Source organism: Carassius carassius, chromosome 49, assembly GCF_963082965.1.
Source record: "Carassius carassius chromosome 49, fCarCar2.1, whole genome shotgun sequence".
Classification (NCBI taxonomy): domain Eukaryota; kingdom Metazoa; phylum Chordata; class Actinopteri; order Cypriniformes; family Cyprinidae; genus Carassius; species Carassius carassius.
Genome location: NC_081803.1, coordinates 15,149,806 through 15,168,703, shown reverse-complemented (window position 1 = coordinate 15,168,703; position 18,898 = coordinate 15,149,806). Strand labels below are relative to the sequence as shown.

The following is an 18,898-nucleotide window of genomic DNA, read 5'->3' as shown; positions in this document are numbered from 1 at the left end:
AATATTTTATGAAATAGCAGCCATTTCTCCAGTGTTCAGTAACACATTTGTGGAGCAAATTAAATAGCTCAAAAGAAGAGTTAAAATTAAATAGTTTAAAATATCTATCTTTTGTATCAATTTAAAAGTCTTAACTGTCATTTCTGATCAATTTAGTGTGCAGAGATTCAACAGTAGTGTGCATTTAAATAAGGAACACTGTTATCTTTCATTCCTATTTTTACATTTATGCCTTAAGTAAATCATGGGTTTCTGCAAATATTTAGGATATGAATTTTGAGAGCAGAGTTTAAATGTTCCCTAAGGCCTGTCTATGCTGAACCTTGCACGCTGTCTCTGGATGCAGTGAGTATGTGAGAGGGCGGCAGAGCCAAGAAACATTGTTTACAGCAGCAGATAGTGGGCAGCCTCTCATAACCATGATACTAGGAGTAGCCATGTGAGTAACAAACATTGTGTTTTTCTCCCCCAGGCAGCACTAATACTGTGAATCCATTGTTTTATTCAAGCTCCCAATGGGAATTAACACCCTGTTACATCGATTACAACAGCTTCACAATATGGAAAGAGACTGCTTTCCATTAAATAGATACAAAAAAGCAAATTCATGCAAAAGTTTTTATTCAGATGTTAAGCAATTTTCTCAGGATATAAAAAAAAACACATCGAATTGTCATGAATAAACAAATTAAACTGTCAGCTGATGTTAGAGAATTCATTATACTCCCGGATATAAAGGCCTATACATACAATTTAAATTAAACATTTGTTTTACATTGAAATTGTCATTATATTGTGGAATAGGCTGGAGGTCTTCCTTTTTGCCTCTCTCGACCCCTCCTCAAAGCTGCCTGCCTCAGCCACATGATGTATACAAAGCTTCTTGTTTTTAAAAATAAATGTGATATCCAGAGTGAGTGAGTGTCTGTTTGATAGATAGAAAGAGAGAGACAGAGATAAATGAGAGACACAGCTCCTCTGTAAAGCAAATATACATTCAAACCCAAAGCAAACCACCAAATAGAGCAATACTCTAAGATTACATTACATTATTTGTTGCATGAAGTCGCACAAAAAAAAGCCAGGAGGAGGGTCTGAATCTATTGCACCCCCTCCATTCTCTTCATTGGTCTTATTCCATTTATCTCAATATTTGTTCAAAACAGCGAATGACCAAAACACCCTCTTTTAAACAGTTCAGACCATTTCACTACAAATTTGAGATCATTTGTTTGTCAACATGGGAACACCGTATAAAATCCAAACCTGGCTGTGACCCTTTTATTGTCAGTTGGCATGTGTTTTATTAGTAGGGATACATACAGGGGTCCCAAATCATGTTTTTGGGCACTTGCTTGGTCATTTATTTTAATGAAAGACTGCACATTTCAAGCAAAACTTATCACAAATGGAATTACTGTTCAAATTTTGAAAAAAATGTATTTGGACACTTTGTGGCCTTCAGATGTTAGTGTAACATGTTACAAAATACATAGAGAGAAAGAGAGAGAGCTAACAATATATAGTAATATATAGTTATTGATTGTTTTGTGTATTATATTTATTATGTTTTACATCATAAATATATACATTAAAAACATTACATAAATATATAATTTATAAATGTTTTGAATAATAGATCATATATATATATATATATATATATATATATTTTTTTTTTTATTTATTTTTTTTTTTTTATATCATCATTTATTGTTCTATATATTTTATCATTATCATTATTATTATTTAAGATGGGGAAAAAAATATTTGAGCACTATCTGTGATCTGATTAACTACACCTATACATTTATCTACTATGACACTTGTGTGAACTTGAGAAAACATCCAACATAAACTGTTTTTGGATACAATTTGGTTTAATCATTTAAAAACCAAACATAATTATATATATATACATATACACATATTTCTATTTATCAGCAAAAATGCATGAAGCAATGCATTCATCACATTATAAATAAGGTCAAGAGAGTACACTATTGAAAGTCAGCCAAGCCAGGTTAAAACCATTAGACAAACAGAAGGTCTGCACCATCTGCACTGAGCTCATAACAGAATAAGGCCAATGAAGAGAATTGAGGGGGTGCAATAGATTCAGACCCTCCTCCTGGCAAACAGCCACACACGCACTGTCCGAAACAAACAGCTGAAGCATGCTGAATGGAAATGAGCTTTTTAGGCTCTGGGTAACACACCTGCCCTTTTAAAATGTTGGAGCAGCTGGGACACCACTGTGCTGCTTATCCAAATGCTAAGCTGATATCATCAGCAGGCCACCTGCGGTGCAGACTTTACCCATGCACTTTTTAATCTACCATAGCAACAAGGTGCCAAGCGTCGAGAAAGGCCATTGTAAATGAAGACACTGCAGGTGCATCACCTTTCCAGGCTGTCTGAGAGAATCTAATCAGGATTTTCAAACACATTTGGAGTTTAGATAGTAAAATATGTGGGGTTTGTTACTATTTAAACATGTATAAGTTTTTTAAGAATCTCATACTCATGTTAAAGATTTGTTGATTTGAATGGTTTAGTTTACAGTGAAATTGTCGTGTTTTACGACACAATATGTGTAGGCTTCCAACGTGTCAACTTTTTTTATCATGATTATTATTATTATTCATCTTTTTCTATTCTCGCACTGTTCTAGTTTGTACTATTCTGGTTGATCTTTAAAACTTTGTATTGCTAGATCATCTCATGTTATTGCCGCCTTAAGGTGACTCGCTTGAGTATTTGTGAGTCGTTTTTGATTAAAGCGTCTGCTAAACGAATAAATGTAGACGTAAAATGTAGCCATGTGTACTGAGGTTGTAGGCTTACATGTATTTTGATCGGTTTGCGCCATCTAGTAGTCATTAAAGAAGATCAAATCCAATTGTACTGGTCTGGAAGAGGTCTGTCACCTGAGGTCTCTCTCTGTGTGTGTAGTTTGAATGATAAAAAATAAAATAACAGTAGGCTAATACTGTGTGTGTGTGTGTGTGTGTGTGTATGTATATATATATATATATATATATATATATATATATATATATATATATATATATATATACAGTCGTGGCCAAAAGTTTTGAGAATTACATAAATATTGGAAATTGGAAAAGTTGCTGCTTAAGTTTTTATAATAGCAATTTGCATATACTCCAGAATGTTATGAAGAGTGATCAGATGAATTGCATAGTCCTTCTTTGCCATGAAAATTAACTTAATCCCAAAAAAAACCTTTCCACTGCATTTCATTGCTGTCATTAAAGGATCTGCTGAGATCATTTCAGTAATCGTCTTGTTAACTCAGGCGAGAATGTTGATGAGCACAAGGCTGGAGATCATTATGTCAGGCTGATTGGGTTAGAATGGCAGACTTGACATGTTAAAAGGAGGGTGATGCTTGAATTCATTGTTCTTCCATTGTTAACCATGGTGACCTGCAAAGAAACGCGTGCAGCCATCATTGCGTTGCATAAAAATGGCTTCACAGGCAAGGATATTGTGGCTACTAAGATTGCACCTAAATCAACAATTTATAGGATCATCAAGAACTTCAAGGAAAGAGGTTCAATTCTTGTAAAGAAGCCTTCAGGGCGTCCAAGAAAGTCCAGCAAGCGCCAGGATAGTCTCCTAAAGAGGATTCAGCTGCGGGATCGGAGTGCCACCAGTGCAGAGCTTGCTCAGGAATGGCAGCAGGCAGGTGTGAGCGCATCTGCACGCACAGTGAGGCCAAGACTTTTGGAAGATGGCCTGGTGTCAAGAAGGGCAGCAAAGAAGCCACTTCTCTCCAAAAAAAGCATCAGGGACAGATTGATCTTCTGCAGAAAGTATAGTGAATGGACTGCTGAGGACTGGGGCAAAGTCATTTTCTCCGATGAAGCCCCTTTCTGGTTGTTTGGGGCATCTGGAAAAAGGCTTGTCCGGAGAAGAAAAGGTGAGCGCTACCATCAGTCCTGTGTCATGCCAACAGTAAAGCATCCTGACACCATTAATGTGTGGGGTTGCTTCTCATCCAAGGGAGTGGGCTCACTCACAATTCTGCCCAAAACACAGCCATGAATAAAGAATGGTACCAAAACACCCTCCAACAGCAACTTCTTCCAACAATCCAACAACAGTTTGGTGAAGAACAATGCATTTTCCAGCACGATGGAGCACCGTGCCATAAGGCAAAAGTGATAACTAAGTGGCTCGGGGACCAGAATGTTGAAATTTTGGGTCCATGGCCTGGAAACTCCCCAGATCTTAATCCCATTGAGAAATTGTGGTCAATCCTCAAGAGGCGGGTGGACAAACAAAAATCCACTAATTCTGACAAACTCCAAGAAGTGATTATGAAAGAATGGGTTGCTATCAGTCAGGATTTGGCCCAGAAGTTGATTGAGAGCATGCCCAGTCGAATTGCAGAGGTCCTGAAAAAGAAGGGCCAACACTATAAATACTGACTCTTTGCATAAATGTCATGTAATTGTCGATAAAAGCCTTTGAAACGTATGAAGTGCTTGTAATTATATTTCAGTACATCACAGAAACAACTGAAACAAAGATATAAAAGCAGTTTAGCAGCAAACTTTTTGAAAACTAATATTTATGTAATTCTCAAAACTTTTGGCCACGACTGTATATATATATATATATATATGTGTGTGTGTGTGTGTGTGTGTGTGTGTGTGTTTTCAAATGTAGTTTATTCCTGTGATGGAAAGCTGAATTTTCAGCAGCATATAGTCTTCAGTGTCACATGATGCTTCAGAATTCATACTGATATGCTGATTTGATGCTCAATCTATCTTCTTCTTCTTCTTTTTTTTTGTAATTCACATTATCAGGGGTGAAAATGGTGACTAAAAACAAACTATCATACAGTGAGTATTAGTCTTTGTATATGTAAATATGTTATAAACAGAAATGTAGTGTTGTTTTACATTACAACACAAGTGTGTGGTAAAATACTGTAATCAAGCTAATATTTTTTTCTTGTAAGAGAACAAAAGAGCAACAACAAACAGCACTGCATTAAGCCTTAAGAAACTTGTTATTCTTACTGTTATCAATGAGTTTAAGAGATTTATGAATAAGCAAAATCTCAGCAAGAAAGACACAAAATCTAGGTAAACTCTTGAGAAATTTTGTTTTTGTGAATAAAAAATTTACAATACAAAACAAAAGAATTAACAAGATTGATAGCATGGTCATTGCCAGAGAAATATATATTTCGGTGAACATTTTAAATTATATTTAAGAAAAGAAGACAAATGTCACTATCACAAATAGATTTAACCTGATTGCAATGATAGAATATATGAAGTAAAGATTCTTCCTCAATTTTGCAGAATACAAATTAGAGAGAAACAATTTGGGAATTGGATGGATAGACATTATGCAGAATGTACCTCAAATTTTATTAGAAATACAAATTTTTCAGGGAGTAACCATGCTTTCTTCCAATGATAGCCTATCAAATAAATTGATCCAGAAAAGTGTACATATAGGGTATGTATATACTAAATAATGTAACACTCTCTTTATATGTTTGCTGTTAAAAACATTTATCAAGAAGACAAACTCCATCCAAAAAAAGTTTGGGCAAAATAATTTTCTCATTAAAGCAAAGTTATGCTTTAAATAAATGCACATAACTTAGAGACAAGCTTTTGATGACATAATTAAACGATCTAGCCGTCAAAGGAAGACTAAACAAAGTCATAAATTCAGTATAGTACCATGATTTTTAAATAAATCCCAAACAAAAACAATATCTCTGTCATACTACTTGTCAATAAATAAATATTGTCCATGGATCAAAATATTCGAATTATTCCAAATAACTTATTTGTAGGGAGAAAAGTTGTGCACATAACCAGCCTGTTGCTGAAATTAGAGAACTAATCGATTTAATATTAACGCGTGCAGTCAGGAACTGACGAACATGACGAACATCATCGAGACGTAAACAACGTGCGCGGACGCGGGGAATTATGGGATATCTTCCCTCAGCGGCGCGGTGCCGCCATGTCTCCTGAAGATAAACGGCGGCTAATCGTTTTGTCCGCTGTGGTGTTCTCTTTATTCCTACTTTTACTCGTGTTGAGCTACATACCAGCTTATTTGTACATACTTTTTATCTGTGTGGTGTCTTATGTCGTTTATTTTCACAAAGCGGAGGAGTTGCAGCTCTTCGAAAGATTAGGCCTCAATCCTCGCCGTGGACTGAGCGTCCCGTCGGCTCTGCTGCGCTGGTTACCGGGCAGGACTTTGAGCAGAGTCCCGGCCGCCGGAAGAAACAATATACGTAAAAGTGATGCTAGAAATTCCTTCGCGTCACCCATCGATAGACACTTTGCGGGCTCGTATTATAGAAGAGACCACACGCTTAGTGAGTCGGTGTTCAGCCCTCGGGATATACTCATGGGAAGTTACCTCGTCAAGACCGAAGAAAGCCCCTCTGCAGCGGTGAGGCCCGCTGGAGGATTGGGTGCTTTCATGCACCCCAGAGATCAACTCCGGGAGAGACTCGCCCGACCAAATTATGCCGTGCACACTCCTAACAGAAGACTGTCATTCGGGTAAACACAAAATGCTGTCTTGTCACTGTGCCTGCATTCTCTATTTAAGCTCACGTCTTTTAATTGGGATGCATCAGAGATTCTATTGGTTACGCTCTAATATAACACATCTAGCGTCGATCAGGATTGTGGTTGTACACGTTTGGCTTTCTCGGTTGTTCTAACACGTACGTTGTCCCAGTTTTCCCTCCATGATTTGAAAATGTGGGAGTTCCTGGAGCTGGTCAGGCGCACTGCGCCTCCAACACCAGTTTGGACGCCTGACACTACACGTGTAGGGATGCAAAAAGCTTTCCACATAACCTAAAACTGCATTTTGACAGCTTTGTTGTCACACTTGCCTCGTGAATGTATTATGTTGGCTAATACTTGAAATTGGAAACACAATGGAGTTATTTTCTGAATTCAAGTGATGACAAATTAGAATTTTCACATGATCCTTCAGAAATCGTTCTAATATATTGATTTGGTGGGCCATTCACTTTTCTTATTAATATTGAAATTTTTTTTTGTTGCTTTAATAATTTTGAGTGAAATAAAAAAGCGTTTAAAAGAACCGCATTTATTTGAAATAGCCATATGTTGTAACATAAATGTCTTTTATTGCATCCTTAATAAAAGTATTACTTTTTTTAAAAATACATTTTCAAATCACCGTTTCCACAAGCATATTACTGAGCAGATCAAGAGTTTTCAACATTGATAGTATTTTTTTTTAGCACTAAATCAGTATTGTAAAAATTTATTTACATTTGTTATATCTTACAATTTTGCTACTTAAACTTTATTTTTCATCCTATTATTTTTTATCCAATAAGTGAGTATAACAAACCTCTTTTAAAAACATAAAATCATTAGTAAGGCAATTTTATTTTTTATGAGGGTGTTTACATTTTTGACAACAGATCTAACCTGTTGATGTTTCAATGTCATCAGGGACCCTGTGGGCACTTCAAGTCGGTTCACCATCACCCCCCAAAGACATTACCCCCTTCAGCAGACGGGAACATCTCCCATCGGAGTGATGCCACCTGCAAAATGGGATGGATTCTGTAAGAAGAACGTTCTCACCCAACGCAATTCACCTGCTGTTCAAAGTCCGGTCACAGTGAAGATCGCCAGACCAGACCCCACACGATCATCATTGTGAGTCGCTTCAAATTCTGTAAAGTGGTTTAAATGCACCAGCATTAAAATAGGGTTATTTCTCTCCTAAAACCTTGTCTATAGCTGCCACAGTTTTTTTGCTTTGCTCATATGTCAACACTACATTGTTTCTAGCTTCAATCACCTGAACTCTCCTGGAGCGGTCAAATCCCCAGGTATTGGAGCTCAGGCAGACCCCTGCTCCAGAGAGGCAGTTCTGAGTGTGCTCCGAGAGAGCAGGAAGAGGGAGGTTGATGAGGAGGACAGGAGTGCTTCCTCTGGGCAGAAGAGCAAAAGGAGGTATGTAATGGACAAAAAGTGACCAAATGAAAGTCATCAAACAATCTTGTCCTCTTTAAGTTAGTTAGGTTGTAACTTTCCTTATGTACAATTTAGAAGATTTGCTGTTGGTTTTTGTAATTTCACCAAATAATTGTCTTGTTCTCATCAGGCGACACGACAGCAGTGGAAGTTCTCAGTCAGCTTTTGAGCCACTTCTTGCAAATGGAGCTCCATCTCAGCTTGTGCCAAAGTAGGAGATTGTACACCTTCCATTGTAGTATCTGCCTCTACATTTGTTAAACGTTGAGTTTCATCACATTATCTCTGATTATGTTTCCTCTTCTCCTTAGACCTGGCAGTCTGAAGAGAGGGATGAACTCCTCTCTCAATGAAGAGTCCATAATGAAGTGTTCCCGCACTTCCTCCATCAGCTCTGTAAGTGGTGCTCCTGTTCCCAGTGGGGTGCCTGGATCTGTCCGCAATCCCATTCGCAGTTCCTACAGCTCTTCACAGGGTTATCCACAGGTATTTCATTTGACTCTTTTCTTATAGGGAGGATAGAAAGATTTAGAAAATGAGGGAATGCAATGATAAATTATTAAAATTGGTAGCTAGTGAACATATTGATTGTTAGTTTAAAAAATTTTTGTACTGTTGTGTTTTGTATTCTTTTGCTTCAATTCCTTACATTTTGTATTTCCAGAGAAGAGCAGCATCCAGTCTCAGTCTTTCTCCTTTCACAAGCCCCGGAGGATCTCGGTGTCAGACTCCAGAGCGAGCTGCCAAGAAAGCAAGGTAACCATCACTATCATTCACTGGTGTTGGAAAGAAGTGTGTGTTCATCAAGGCGGCATTGGAAGTTTTTGTTTTTTTATTTTTTATACTGTTATTGTAAAGAAAAAGAAAAAAAAGCAGGTTGAGTTATGTTGTGCTATGTAAACAACTGCAAAATGTCTGATCAAGGTTAGATGAGCACATAACTATTGATTATACAGGGTCCATTTAAGACCTTCTCGTGTAACTCATGTTCCTAAACTGTTTTGTGTGCTGTAGGGAGGAAGATGCTACCTCACCAGGTTCTACATCCTTTATGAAAACGGATAAGGTGGCAACTGACCCTGTGCCTGCTACAAGTGAGGAAACATATTAGCTCGGTCATATGTTTTTTTTTTTTTTTTAGTTCAGTGTGACTTTACATTAGGGGTGCACGATTTTGAGAAAAAACCTAATTGCGGTTTTTCTGACAAATATTGCGATTGCGATTCGATTTTTGCGTTCAATACTTTTAAGTGCCTAAAACCGGATCTGGATCTGGCCACGGCACGTCGACATATTTTACATTTAGCACTCTTTTGCTCCACGTCGTTCTTCGCGAATCCAAAATAAGTCCAAACAGCTGAAGTACCACCCTTCTTGTTAACCAAGTGCTCCCCCGCTTCCTCTCCCGTCACCGAAGAAGTGCCTTTGGCCATTTCTGCGCAGTTACACAAGCTTTTTCTGGCACAATTCGAGGTAAACGTTGTGTGTTAGCTGCTTTTCTGCTGACAGAAAGCCGATGCACTGCATACAACCTTGTTTTTCCATTGCCATTTCTAATTGGCCAGCAAGCCAGGAACGCGAGATTCGACCATTTTGATTGGCTAATAGGTTTGTCACTCAAATGTCAGGCGGGGGAAAAAACCTCAGACTCCTGAGGTTAGGTTATTGCGGGAGTTAAAACCTCAATATCGATGCGATAAAGGTTAATCGTGCAGCCCTACTTTACATAATATAGCATTGTTTAGTGGTATAAGTGCAAATTAAAGATTTAAAGCTTTATACCAGCAATGCTTACAAATATGTAATTTTAAGTTTTTTTTTGTACCAGCTAAACTTACTCCAAAATCTGAGGCACCTGTTGCAACATCGACATCTGACTCTGGAGGAAGCAGCTGCAAACGCAAGCGCAAAATCCAGCTGGTCACCACAAAGAGAGGAGATCAGATTTCTTTGGTAAGTAATGAGGCTGCTGTTGATATACATTTCTTCCAGACATTTTCATAAAGAATTTTCATCAATGTCACATTGGGTCTGCAGCCACCACCTCCTGAACTTGGCTATACTATCACAGTGAAAGATCTAGATATGGAGAAAAAAGCAGCTCTCAGCCAGATACAAAAGGTCCTGGAGGAGCCTGGTATGTTGTCTTCACTCTCACATGGATTGGCTATAAACACAATGAAATTCTTTAATCTAATTCCATGTTATATCTTATTTTTTTCCAGAGCCAGAGATCCCTCCTCCTGCTTCTGAACCCACCCCAGCTCTGGTTCCCTCTTTAACCCTGTTCTCTCAGCCAGCACCAGCCTCTTCATCTGGGACTGCACCTGCTGTGAGCTCTGCTCCCTCTCTGATTTCTCTCTCCATACCAGTGTCTGAGAGCACACCAGCCATTACTTCAACTCCTGCTCCAACTATCGACCTCACCATCACTGCACCCAGTGTGGCTAGTACTGCACACCTGACTCTCACCTCAGCCCCCTCTATCACTACCACCCCAGCTGCCCCAACTGCTGCTCCTTCAATCATCTCAAACCCTCTGCTGGAGTCTCTGAAAAACATGAAGAATAATCCGCTTCTCAATGCTCCAACTCTAATGGGCACTACCACTGCAGGTTTGTAAAACTTTTACACTGTTTTTACAGATTTGGGGTGGTTGTTAATATTATTATTTAGAATTGTTTGTTGAATGGAAAGTTCAAAATGGCACATCCATCATCATTTAAATTTTTTTAAGTGTCATCTTTTAATAAAACTACTATTAATAATAATCTTAATGATTCCAAACATTTGATCAGTATTTGTTTAAAATATATATAATTTATGTTTTATAAATATTCTAAAGGCTCTTTTAATACTAATATTGTATTTTTGGTACTGTGGTACACTTGATCATGACCTTTAACATGACCTTGTATGTCTTTGTCACTCTGTACAACTCCAACAGTGTCTGTGTCCAGATTTTCTACACCTGTTTCTACCACAAACTCGAGCAGCGGAGTTGTCAAATCTGAATCAGGCCCTGCCGCTCTGCAGTCTTCATTCTCTGCCCCATCCTCCATATCATCACCTGCCTACAAGCCTGCCACCTCTATGCCCTCTGCCTTTGCTCAGATCTTGGCCCAACCTCTTCAACCCCCATCAAGCATGCCATCCCTGGGCGGAGGAGGCAGCCTGTTCAGTTTAATTAAACCTGTGGCCACTGCTGCATCTGAGCTTCCTAAATCTACAGTCACTGCACTTACAACCACAGTCGCATCAGTCAGTAGCATTAGCAACCCCCTGTCGTCTGGGTTTAAGCCCATTTTTGGTGCAGCAAGCACCACTCCTTCTTCCACAGCAGAGGTCAAACCCACCCAGCCAACCTTTAAGCCTTTATTTGGCACAGGAAGTGGCATTAATACCTTCGGGCAGACAGCTACACCAACAACATCAACCCCTGCTGCTTCGGTTTCACAGAACAGTGGGATGTTATTTGGTGGACTAACCAGTACCCGACCAGTGACAGTATCCGCATCATCTTCCGTCCCAATTACACAAACTCCTTCCCCATCTCTCTTTGGAAGCTGGACTGCAACAGTCACGTCCGCTCCTGCCACAAACACCACATTCCAGTTTGGAGCCACATCAACCACAACAGCTGCCCCTACGCTGAACACCAACACCACTAATGCTAGCAGCACCGCCCCTGCTTTTCAGTTCGGAGCAGCAAAGCCTACACCTGCCCCTGCCCCTGCCCCACAGGCCCAAAACACATTCACTTTTGGCCAGGTTTCGGCAAACCAGAACTCCACATCCACTCCGTTTGGTGGGTTTGGCATGAACAGCAGTGCCACCACTTCCTCAGAAACACCCACAACACAAACCACTTTCGGGAGCTCAACCTTCACTGCATCATCGACCTTCCCAGCATCCACACAGCAGACCCCTGCTGCTCCAAAGCCTTTCCCATTTGGGGCTGGCAGTGGAGGTAGCGGCACATCACCATTTCTGTTTGGAGCCGCTGCCAGCACAGGAGCACCTGCGTTTGGGACTAACAGTCAGCCTACGTTTGGTGGAGCTGGCTTCTCTTTTGGAAACACCACCACCCCTTCTGCAGCTCCCATCTTTGGTACCTCCACACAGTCTGTGGCCCCTCTCCCTGCCTCAGCTCCTACGTTCACTTTTGGTGGGGTGTCAGCAGCCACTCAGAACCCTGCTCCGAGTACTCCTGCGCCTCCTGCCTCTGGAGGGTTTAACTTTGGGACGTCACTCTCAGCAGCAGCGTTTGGAACCCCTACACCTGCCGCTCAAACGCCAGGGTTCTCTTTTGGAGCCAACAACACCGATAACAAGCCTGCTTTTGGTAAGTCTTTTTTTATTGAGAAAGGTCAAAAGGTTGTATTTGACATTGAGAGATTGTAGTGGCTGATGATACATGTATATGCTCTCTCACATATCAGTATTTACCGTAAAAGAAAAAAAATTATATATATGCATCTTGTAAACAATTACAGTTTAGTAATGGTAAGAGAATATTAAGACTTCCGTTTTATGCAGCAAAATGCATCCACAACACAGTAAAAGCTGATAAAACTGAAAATAAATTACATAATAGATATTTTGTGATTTAAGTATCATGGTTATTTCTGTTTGGCTTGTATTTTGTTATGCTTTCAGTAGCGTTTGCCGTTTCTCATATGCAACAAAAATGAAAGCGCTTATGGGTTGAACAACAGTGACCGCACACAAAATTTAGTCGCACAGGCAGAAAGAATAGTCTGTCACAGTCTGGAGCCCAGTGACATTTCTACTGTAGTCTTATCTCTGTCAGTCACTCTGATATTTAGTTAAAATTAGTGCATTGATGGAGTGCTGTCTGTCACTGTCTTAATTCAGTTCTGTTAAGGGGAAGTTGTGGCCTAGTGATTAGAGTTTGACTCCTAACCCTAGGGTTGTGGGTTCGAGTCTCATGCAGGCAATACCACGACTGAGGTGCCCCAACTGCTCCCCGGGCGCCGAAGCATAAATGACTGCCCACTGCTCCGGGTGTGTGTTCACGGTTTGTGTGTGTTCACTGCTGTGTGTGTGCACTTTGGATGGGTTAAAAGCAGAGCACAAATTCTGAGTATGGGTCACCATACTTGGCTAAATGTCACGTCAAGTCAAGAATACCTGTATGGTATGTCACATGCACTGTTATGTTTTATATTAAATATTTAAATTTTTAAATAAAAGTAGCAACCATGATTGTTTTATAAAGAATGAATTATATTTTCGCTGGTGGAAACTGCTGCGGTGTGATGAGCGGTGAACGCAGCAAACTTTACAGTAAGTTAGATTGGAAAACGATTTCTAACTCGTGACCTTTTGTAAACTCTATTTATGACAACTGCACAGATACAGATATTATAGTAATCTTTCAATAAATAAGCACCTTGTGTCCTCTGTTTCTGTTCGAGTCGTTCGTGCTGCTCCGCCACGGTCTGCCGATTTGAAGAGTGCGCTGAAAGACTGAGGAGACGAGGTCTGCCGCCGTTTCATATGAAATTTAAAGTGCACTGACTCTGAGGCCATCACGAAGTTGTGTACAGTTTATGTAGCTAATCGATATAGCCCCGCTAGAATTGGCCTAGCGACACCCATGTTTCTTACATCCAGATCGGAGAACCAGGACAGATGTTTAAATCGATCGCTCTTGCACTGAAACGTGGCACCGAAATCTGCGTTCTGATTCAGTTCTAGTGCATACTGGTTACTAGGTACTGGTGACATTGGCACCGGGTTTTGGTACCCAACCCTACTTAGATGCTAACATGGCAATACAAATAAATTACTATTAATAAAATGACTAAAATAAGATAAATAGAAATATAATTAGAAATAGAAATGATCATGGAAAACTATTTTATTAAAATCAAATTACTAAAATATAAACTTAAAATGGAAAAAGTATGAAAATAAAAGCTAATTCAAAACCTTAAATACTACAATAGTGCATAAATAATTCTAAATGACACTACTTAAAAAGATTCCACAACCAGTTTCACTCAAAGTATTACAGCATATTAGAACAGTGTGCAAGTGCTTAGTATCTTGTATTTAGACTTGGTTAGCAGTAAGTGGATGAGTTATTTAACGATTTGCACTAAACCTAGTAAAGCGGTCATCTGACATTCTCCTTGTTTGTTCGGTGTTGCCTTAGGAACATCGACTCCTGCTTTTGGCCAGGCATCTGCAGGAATGTCGATGCCCTTTGGCAGCCCTGGAACCCCAGGATTTGGAGCAATGGGCGCCTCACCGTTTGGTAAAATACAGTCACTACTGGTTTTTAAAAATATTATATAATAGTTGTATCCGTTTTTTTCCTTTTATATAAATATATATGTTTTAATCCCTTTTTAGGTTCTTCACCAGCCACCTTCTCTATCGGAACAGGCTCCAAATCCTCTGGGGCTCGTCGGTTACAAACACGCAGACAGCACCCGAGGAAGAAGTAACATGGCTGATGCGAGTCCTGTCCATTTCATTGTTGTCGTCTGGACTCTGCAAATACTCTTCAGGCTGTCCCACCTGCCCCAGAAACTGCTGCTGGTCCAAACACAACAAGGCTCTCAGTCAGACCTCATCTCTACAACCCTCCAGACTGTCAGGGCTGGTCAGGCGTGTAGGATCAAGGCTCATGGGATGTTGAATTTAGAGTACCGGGCAGCCCCATCTCTGCGGTTGGTTTCGCCCACCGAGACTCATCACAACCTTGCTAATGGAGTCAGTAAATGTCTGATGAGGACGGCTGGTAAGGATGGCGAACAGGAGCGAATTATACTTGAAAGAAAAAGAGACTTTCAAATCTGGACTCACACATGAATTCAGTCCAGTCCTGTTGAAAGAAACCGATCTTATTTTTGACTCTTTTTGTTTGAGTAATCAGATTCGCTTTATTTTAGATCCAGGGAATACACCTTTTTTTCCCCTTGCAAATTAGTGTAGATTTGTCATGCTTTTCCATCATGCTTAGCAGAATCTTTATTTTGTTAAGCCTTCAAAACGTGAATATTTTACCCGTTTCATTTACAAAAAATGTTTTGGTTTTCTTTTTTTTGAGCTGCATAATAAACAATCCAAATTTACATTGCTTTTTCTGTAAGCAAAGTTTACGTGTCTGTTTTCCTGTATTAGTTGATCATACGTTGGACGTGTCCGTCTAAAACCAAAGTTGATTTTTAGTGCAACACGCACACCTCTTAGTCACACCATGCCCGTTTTACTACCTCTCCATTTTAAAAGTGCATCTGTGTCCCAGCTGAGGTGTTTTACTGCAGTCTGCCTCATTTGATGTACTGTTAATTATACTCTAGTTATTAAAGTCAGCAATTAGCGCAAACATTTAGGTAAAACCACGATTTTATAGCTGTTGCATTTGCCATCAATGTGTATTTGACTGTCAGGCACTGGATGTAGCTCTCATTTTATCTTTTACCCATTCATGTGTGTGCCTTAGTGTGTTTTGCTTCTGGTTACGTATTATGGATGATGTCAGATTTGTACTCTTTGAGACATGGATGCCTGTTTTTCCATAATGCTTAAGAGGATTTAGATGATTTCAAAAGAATATGATCTCAACTTCAATTATTTTTGATTAGTTACTAAAAAGTCTAATTTCAGTCTCTGTAAAAGTGCAAACTTGCGTTTGAATATTCTTTGGAAATAAACATTTGACTGAGTGATCAATTGAAATAAGTTTAAAAAATCACTCTAAAGTGCCCACAAAATGTGTGAATTTCAGGAGCATAGAGGATGTGGCTTTGCTTTGCTGTTGGTTTAAAAATAAATCTGCTTATTCAGATTTGATTTAACCTTGAGATTTGTAATTTCTTTCTTTCTCTTTTTAATGTGTATGTAAACCATTACTGAATTTTTGTATGAACCATTCCTGGCTTTGTAGGAATTTTATGGTTTGTGCATGCTTGTGATGTGTTTTAAAATACCAAGATATAGCAAATACTCAAGCTGCGATTGAAACAGCATGTCTTTAGAACGTTCCTGAATCAGCATCCGTTGGGAAATGCAGTCAAGGCATTATGTAGACCGCCGATACCTGAAGATTTTAAGTCTTAACATGTTCTCAGGTCTGTTACGTGAAAGAGTTGTGTATGATGTGTTTTTTCAATATACAATGTTTTAGATCCATAAAACACTGGATTTTATTATTACTCAAATGCACAAATATGGAAGCACAAAAATGACATTGATTTTTAGTTGTTGTTTTTTTACTCCCCTCGTATTCTTTGACCTGAAAAAGCTGAATTTGGGACAGCAAATGTTTTTACAATGATGTAGCCATCTCTGTCCACCCTTGCATGGCATTTCTCACTTCAGTCTTAACGAGATAATTTGATTTGTAATTAATGACATTTTCAAAGTATACTCATGCCCAGACTGATGCAAGGAGGCATATGCCCAGGCTTTCTGTTTATTAGAAAGCTGTACCAAATACAAGCGAGTTGTGAAGACTGTTGAGAAGATGAGATGTATGTTGAGATGAGAGCTGAATTTCTCAAGCTGTGAATGTTTGAGAGCTGTTGTACCTAGTTGTATGTTTTTCAGATGTTGCTGTTAGTGAATGCTCAGTTTGTGTGTAAACCATACCCACTAACCCTCAAAGCGTGAATGGAGTTCTGAATGAAGCGGCACACCGATTGTGTTGTCTGCTTAATGCTCTGATAATGACATGCTGGTTTCCAATAAAAATGTAAAGTTGACTTGCTGTGGATCTTAATTCTGCTCATCTGGCATTCAGTGCATGACAGACAACTCACACATTTCTAAATAATGAATTTGATGTCTGGTTTAAAATATATCATTCATCACAGTTCAATAAAAGCAGGTGTCCGAGGTGGGTTAGCTGAGAAGAGATGATTTTTGATCCCTTGCTTCTTGTGCTTCTTTCTGTTTCTCTTCCTTTTCTTTGAGCTTGGATTTGTCAGTTGATCGATTGCAGTCTCTGTGTTCTCTTGTTCCTCATCAGATGGGACCAGATTGATGCATGTCCTGCTTTTCCTCACCGCCAGATGCCAACATTCTGCTGTGACAATAACAAAACCAGTTAAAATAACCAAAATAACAACATTTAATCTTTAATCAAAAAATAATTACTTAAAAAAAATCTGGTATTAAAATATTTAGGACAATATTTTAATTGTAACATTTTCAGGACAATTCAGAAATTCTTACATAATGTGAAAAAAGATGTTATTTAAATAATATATATTATATATAAGGTTCAGTCTAGACAAAAAAAGCATTGTTGATGTAATGATTCCTTAATACACAACAATTACCTGATCCACTGCAGGAGGGGTGCGGAAGAATATGCTGGACTTCCTTGTACTCTGAGCTCCGTGGATCTACTTTCAGAAAATCCTGATTGGCCAGCTGATGACATGTGACCCTGGCATGAAGGAGAAGAGTGCTCATGGTGTACAGACGTTTGGCATCAAGATCAAGGGAGCAAGATAAAATGAGGTTCGACTCATGTCATGTTTTGCAAACTGTAGGTAGGTCTAGTATAATGTTCTACCTTGTCCTGCAATATAATGTGTCCTGCTTTATAAAGGAAGTGATTGTGAAAGTCTGTTTCTGCACTGAAAACCAGAAGATCTTGGAGTTGAAGATCACACAGAAATGCCTTCCCAGACAGAAAATTGAGATTCTCAAGTCAGAGACGAAGAAATGGGAAATAATGGTTAAAAATATATATATAAAAAAATCACTTTTAGTGCACTGTTAAAGAAATAGTTCAGGCAACATTCAGTCATCTCCTTTCCTTCATGCCATTCTAAAGCTATTCACTGGAGAAGTTACTCAAAATGTCTTGTGACGTGCAGAGGACATCTTACCAACTTGCTGTTCCTTGATATAAAAATCCCTATCTTTTGAGATCGATGTGATCGATGACATTGATGATCGTTGTCGATGACCTCATCAAGAGTTGTTTTGGAATTGCATCATCTAAAGAGATAGAACATAAAAATGAACCTTTCCAGAATCTACCAGTAGCAGAATTTACAACGGTCTTAATATAAACACTGCTGTTCAAAGGTTCTGGATCAGTAAGACCTTTATTGTGTTTTAAAGACGTCTCTTCTGCTCACCAAGGCTGAATTTATTTGACCAAAAATATAGAAAAAAGCCCAATAATATTGTTAAATATTATTACCATTAAAAATAACGGTTTTCTATTTTAATATAATTTTAAATGTAATTTATTCCTGTGATGCAAATTAAATTTTCAGCATCATTACTCCAGACTTCAGTGTCACACGATACTTCAGAAATCAATTCTAATATGCTGATTTATATCAATGTTGGAAACAGTTGTAAAATGTTTTCTTAAGGGCGATGTCGGTACACGATCCGTTCCACCTGCACGATCCGTTCTACGCATGCGCGTTATTACGTAGTAGAAAACGTCACTGTTTTCCTACACTATCGGTACCTACTAAAACACTTGACGGCAAGGCGGCACAACTTGCGGCATATTTGTGTAACGTTAGTTGTATTGTGTTTAACATTTAACAGCGGGTCTAGTTTGATGCTTTTAAATGTAGCTTACGCTATGTATTACTATGTGTTTACTTGGTTGCCAATCCAAAATAATAAAGGATTTGCGAGTCGTTACATGAAAATACATGATCACTTTCCTCCATACTTTGCGATTCATTACTGGTATTAGGCTTAATTTACTTAACTTGCCATGTTTTGGTCTTAGGTCAGTAGTATTGTCAAAGGCCGTTTATGTAGTTTATTTATTAAAAGCTGCTAATCGAACTGGCGTCATTCTACTACCTCATCAGTCAGTTAAATAAAAT

The 18,898-nt window shown here is 38.9% G+C and overlaps 1 protein-coding gene across 1 annotated transcript; it reads left to right on the top strand.

Annotated features, from left to right (window-relative positions):
• Positions 1-5,966: 5,966 nt before the first annotated feature.
• Positions 5,967-16,789, top strand: LOC132132715 (nuclear envelope pore membrane protein POM 121-like). The gene is made up of 13 exons (XM_059545213.1): positions 5,967-6,581; positions 7,518-7,727; positions 7,863-8,027; positions 8,179-8,259; positions 8,360-8,534; positions 8,713-8,804; positions 9,063-9,142; positions 9,877-10,001; positions 10,086-10,185; positions 10,274-10,663; positions 10,996-12,393; positions 14,233-14,334; positions 14,433-16,789. Exons 1-13 carry the CDS (start codon positions 6,028-6,030, stop codon positions 14,525-14,527), a joined length of 3,567 nt encoding a protein of 1,188 aa, XP_059401196.1. The 5' UTR covers positions 5,967-6,027; the 3' UTR covers positions 14,528-16,789.
• The last annotated feature ends 2,109 nt before the right edge of the window (positions 16,790-18,898 follow it).

Coding starts and splice junctions, on each gene's coding strand:
- LOC132132715 (XM_059545213.1), top strand. CDS start 6,028: ATGTCTCCTGAAGATAAACGGCGGCTAATCGTTTTGTCCGCTGTGGTG. Junction 10,186..10,273: donor AAAGGTCCTGGAGGAGCCTG/GTATGTTGTCTT, acceptor ATTTTTTTCCAG/AGCCAGAGATCCCTCCTCCT. Junction 10,664..10,995: donor AATGGGCACTACCACTGCAG/GTTTGTAAAACT, acceptor CAACTCCAACAG/TGTCTGTGTCCAGATTTTCT.